Source organism: Camponotus vicinus, unplaced genomic scaffold (assembly GCF_025532165.1).
Source record: "Camponotus vicinus isolate PSW18456_S1 unplaced genomic scaffold, iyCamVici1.0 SCAF_9, whole genome shotgun sequence".
NCBI classification, from domain to species: Eukaryota; Metazoa; Arthropoda; class Insecta; order Hymenoptera; family Formicidae; genus Camponotus; species Camponotus vicinus.
In genome coordinates, this window is record NW_028141981.1 from 13,133,710 (window position 1) to 13,137,500 (window position 3,791).

The 3,791-nt window shown below is 30.3% G+C and overlaps 1 protein-coding gene across 8 annotated transcripts in view; it reads left to right on the forward strand.

The window, feature by feature from the left end:
• Nucleotides 1–761: 761 nt before the first annotated feature.
• Nucleotides 762–3,791, forward strand: part of LOC145976676 (protein purity of essence-like) — a 20,225-nt gene continuing 17,195 nt past the window's right edge. For 3 of the 8 annotated variants that reach the window (XM_083107967.1, XM_083107968.1, XM_083107969.1), the window contains exons 1-6: nt 762–930; nt 2,109–2,157; nt 2,469–2,529; nt 2,647–2,770; nt 3,002–3,228; nt 3,630–3,791. The exon at nt 3,630–3,791 is cut by the window's right edge and continues 45 nt beyond it. In XM_083107967.1, coding sequence (XP_082964093.1) covers nt 777–930; nt 2,109–2,157; nt 2,469–2,529; nt 2,647–2,770; nt 3,002–3,228; nt 3,630–3,791 — 777 coding nt within the window. In that variant the 5' untranslated portion in view covers nt 762–776. Of the gene's footprint in view, nt 931–1,744; nt 1,764–1,830; nt 1,932–2,048; nt 2,219–2,314; nt 2,530–2,646; nt 2,771–3,001; nt 3,229–3,629 lie in introns of those variants that run through there. The other 5 variants (XM_083107972.1, XM_083107971.1, XM_083107970.1 and 2 more) reach the window with 5 other exon arrangements.

Below are 3,791 nucleotides of genomic sequence, written 5' to 3' on the forward strand. Positions count from 1 at the left end.
ACATATTAATATTATTATTATCATGAATGTGTGTGATATCCATACATCGTATGATATCTATTTAAAAATTAATTAGATTAAATAAGTGTTTTTAAAATATTTATTACTTTTACTATTATCATGTAAAATATTAATATTAAATATTTATTTAACTATTTTATCTATTTATTTATTTATTTATCTATTTCACCTATTTATTTTTAACTATTTATTATCAATGATCGAAAATCGGTCATTGATAATAAATAGTTAAAAATAAATAGGTGAAACAGATAAATAAATAAATAAAAAGATAAAATAGTTAAATAAATATTTAATATTAATATTTTACATGATAATAGTAAAAGTAATAAATATTTTAAAAACACTTATTTAATCTAATTAATTTTTAAATAGATATCATACGATGTATGGTTATCACACACATTCATGATAATAATAATATTAATATGTTAAATGTTTATTATGTTTACCGCATTCTTCAATCGAACACATGATCGCGTTCGATAGCGCCAGTAGTACCTTAACCTACCGCAACCTACCATGACAAAAAACTGCTTTCAGTCGCCGAGTAATTATCGTCGCATTGTCGCGTTGTCGCGTCGTGTAGTAACGTGTCCGCGCGTGTTTCTTTCATCGAGTGATTTTTAATCGCCAACAGTTATTATTCGACAGTGATTAATAGTGATTAGTGATAGAGTCATTAGTAAATTTCTCGTCTCATCGAGTGAGTAAATAAATGTGATTACGTTAAAGTTTATAAAAGAATACAGTTCATGAAAGAAGAAAAACTTTCAGTTAATAATTTAGTGTGGATTTCTTGTCTTTTGCAACGTGATATCTACGTTAAATTTGAGAACGTACGATCTATCGAAAAATTCATTTCTCCTTCAAGCAATTACAGCAATACATCAAAAGTCATCGGGCAAGGTAATAATAACTATTTTTTGACGTTATGTGAAAACAGATCTCGGGAAGTCAGAGGGACAGTGTGTCAAAGGAAATTCGTGAAAAGAGAGGGGTTTTTAGTGGGTAGGGAGTACCGAGTTGGTAATTCGACTTGGTACTCGAGTCCCACATAACTCACTGGATCGACCGGTGGGTATGCATAAAATGCATTTTCCCCTCTCTCGTAAAAAAAAAAAAAAATTACAGGTGAGTAAGCGAATAAGAGAGAGAGAGAGAGAGAGAGAGAGAGAGAGAGAGAGAGAGAGAGAGAGAGAGAGAGAGAGAGAGAGACAGACAGACAGACAGACAGACAGACAGACAGACAGACAGACAGACAGACAGACAGACAGACAGACAGACAGACAGACAGACAGACAGAGAGACAGAGAGAGAGAGAATGTATGTGTTCGCATGTGTGTCTGTATGTGTATAGCGACCAGCTGATCGCAGCAGGCGCCCCGCGTAAGCACCCGCGTCTGACGGTGAATCGCGCCACCCTTGCCTGCCTCTTGTATTCGACTCGTCATACGTTAACTACTTCCTTTAATGAGCCTGTTCTTTTTAGCTGCACTGCTGCACTAGTGCAATTAGTTAAAGTGAAAGAAACTATGTTTGTCTCTTTCCAACACATTGCACTAGTGCAGCAGTGCAGCTAAAAAGAACAGACCCAATAATTCAAAAACTAAGCTTCGGACGAAATTTTGCCAAAGGAAAAATCGTCTTAGAATTCGGTCAAGATTATGTTTTTGCAAAAACATAAAGTTATTTAGAATCACCCTGTATTTCATAATTAAAAGGAAACTAATAAATTTGAGGTTATTTCTTTTCGGCAGATGACCGCGTTTCGATATTCACTGTCAGTACTGAAAATTTACAATATACGTGACGTAAACTATAAATTTTCAGTATTGGCAGTGAATATTGAAACACAGTCTACCGAAAAGAAATAACCTCAAGCTATAAAGTTAAGCCGACGGCACACGGTACGATTTTTCGTACTGGATTTGATAAAATTTAGTAAAATACTAAAAATGCACCAATCAGAATGCAGCATTTCTAATATTTTACTAAATCTTATCAAATCCAGTACGAAAAATTGTACCGTGTGCCGTAGGCTTTAGATATAATTAACTTAATAATCTTTTTCTTCTTTTTTACAGTACATTTCACTTACGACAAAAATCATAAGAGATCTAGATCACGAAACAGGTAGAATAGAAACGGATGAATTTATATATAATTACTATATGTGTGCACTTCATATTAAAACGTACGTTATATTAAAATTTTTGTTGCATACATTTTTCATTTTACTTATTCATACATTAAAAGAATAATATTGCAAAACAAAATTGTTAATTTTTAGGTACAATTTCTGCATTCTATGGTGCTACGCTAGGTGTTATGTATTTGGTATTTTCGGAAGCCTTAAGTTGTAATACTCAATTTACTTGCGTGGAATATGCTAAGTGAATCTCCCCAGAATATTTTACTTCAACATATAAATCCTTGGTTTATAGTTTTCAGCATTATATGGCCTCTTCAAGTATATATCTACGAACTCTCAATGTACTTGCACAGGTACTTTATGATTATCTTAATTAATATTAATAATATTGCATTAGTTTTATGCGAATATTTTTTTAATGTTAAAATTAATCTAGCATATATTATCTTTTTAAAAACTTTTGTAATTAGGTTTTGCTGTTGAAATCTTGGTTAGAAAGGGAAGCTGCATATATCAGTATACAGCATCGATTAGTAACAATTATGGTTGAAAATGTATGCAATCTTCAAACAACATATAAAGCTGAAAATGCAGGTATACTATGAATATTTCATAAATAGTTAAAACTATATCTATATATTTATATGTATTTTTCTTCGAAACTATAAGATACATTTTTCATTTTCGTAATTGGCTTATTTATTTATATTTGCTTATTTGATATATATAATAACACTATTTTGTTGCTAAATTCTCAATACGTTTTATATAAATTCACATTTTATTCTTTATTGACGTAACAATAACATTAATATGTGTTCACAGATTTAAATGTTGAACATGCCCAACTGGTGCCCTTTTTATTTCATTTCCTAAATTTAATGCAGAAGAAATCTGTGCTGCTTGTAACGGAAAGTGGCATAGTATGTTGCAGCGAAACAGTTAAAATGTCAATGAAAGATTCTCAACTATTGCACTTATCCCGATTGTTGCTCTTACTTGAATATATGATGAAGCATTTGTATGATGCACATCCGAAATTACTTGAACAAGTAAGACACCTATTACAGTATATTTACATATAATTTTTAGACTGTATTTTATGATTCCTTAATTGTTACTATATTGCAATATTAATTAATAAAATAAATTAAAAAGTATTGTCGCATTTTATTTAAAAATACGACAGTATTTTAACGTATTTAATAAATTATCATTTGCAATATTTTACTATTATGTGATTTTGTTATGACTTCAATATATTAAATGTTAGAGTTAAATTATTATCCAGTTTGACTTATGTAGCAAGATACCAGGGCCACCAGTGTGAAAGTGTCACCTGAGTGGTAATAAACGTCTTGTATATTTTTATTATCTTACTCATGATACTTTTAATTCTTCCTCAAAACGTTATCACATTTATTTATATTTATATTTTCTTTTTTTTATACAGATACAATGGAATCTATTTTCTGCTATAAGTTTAGTATGTGATACCAAAGATGGAAATAAACAGACTGCCAGAACTTTTACTCCTTGGGTAAAAATAGAAGATAATTATAAATATGATTCACAAGATAAATTTCCAATGAAACCACGTTTTTATAATTTATCA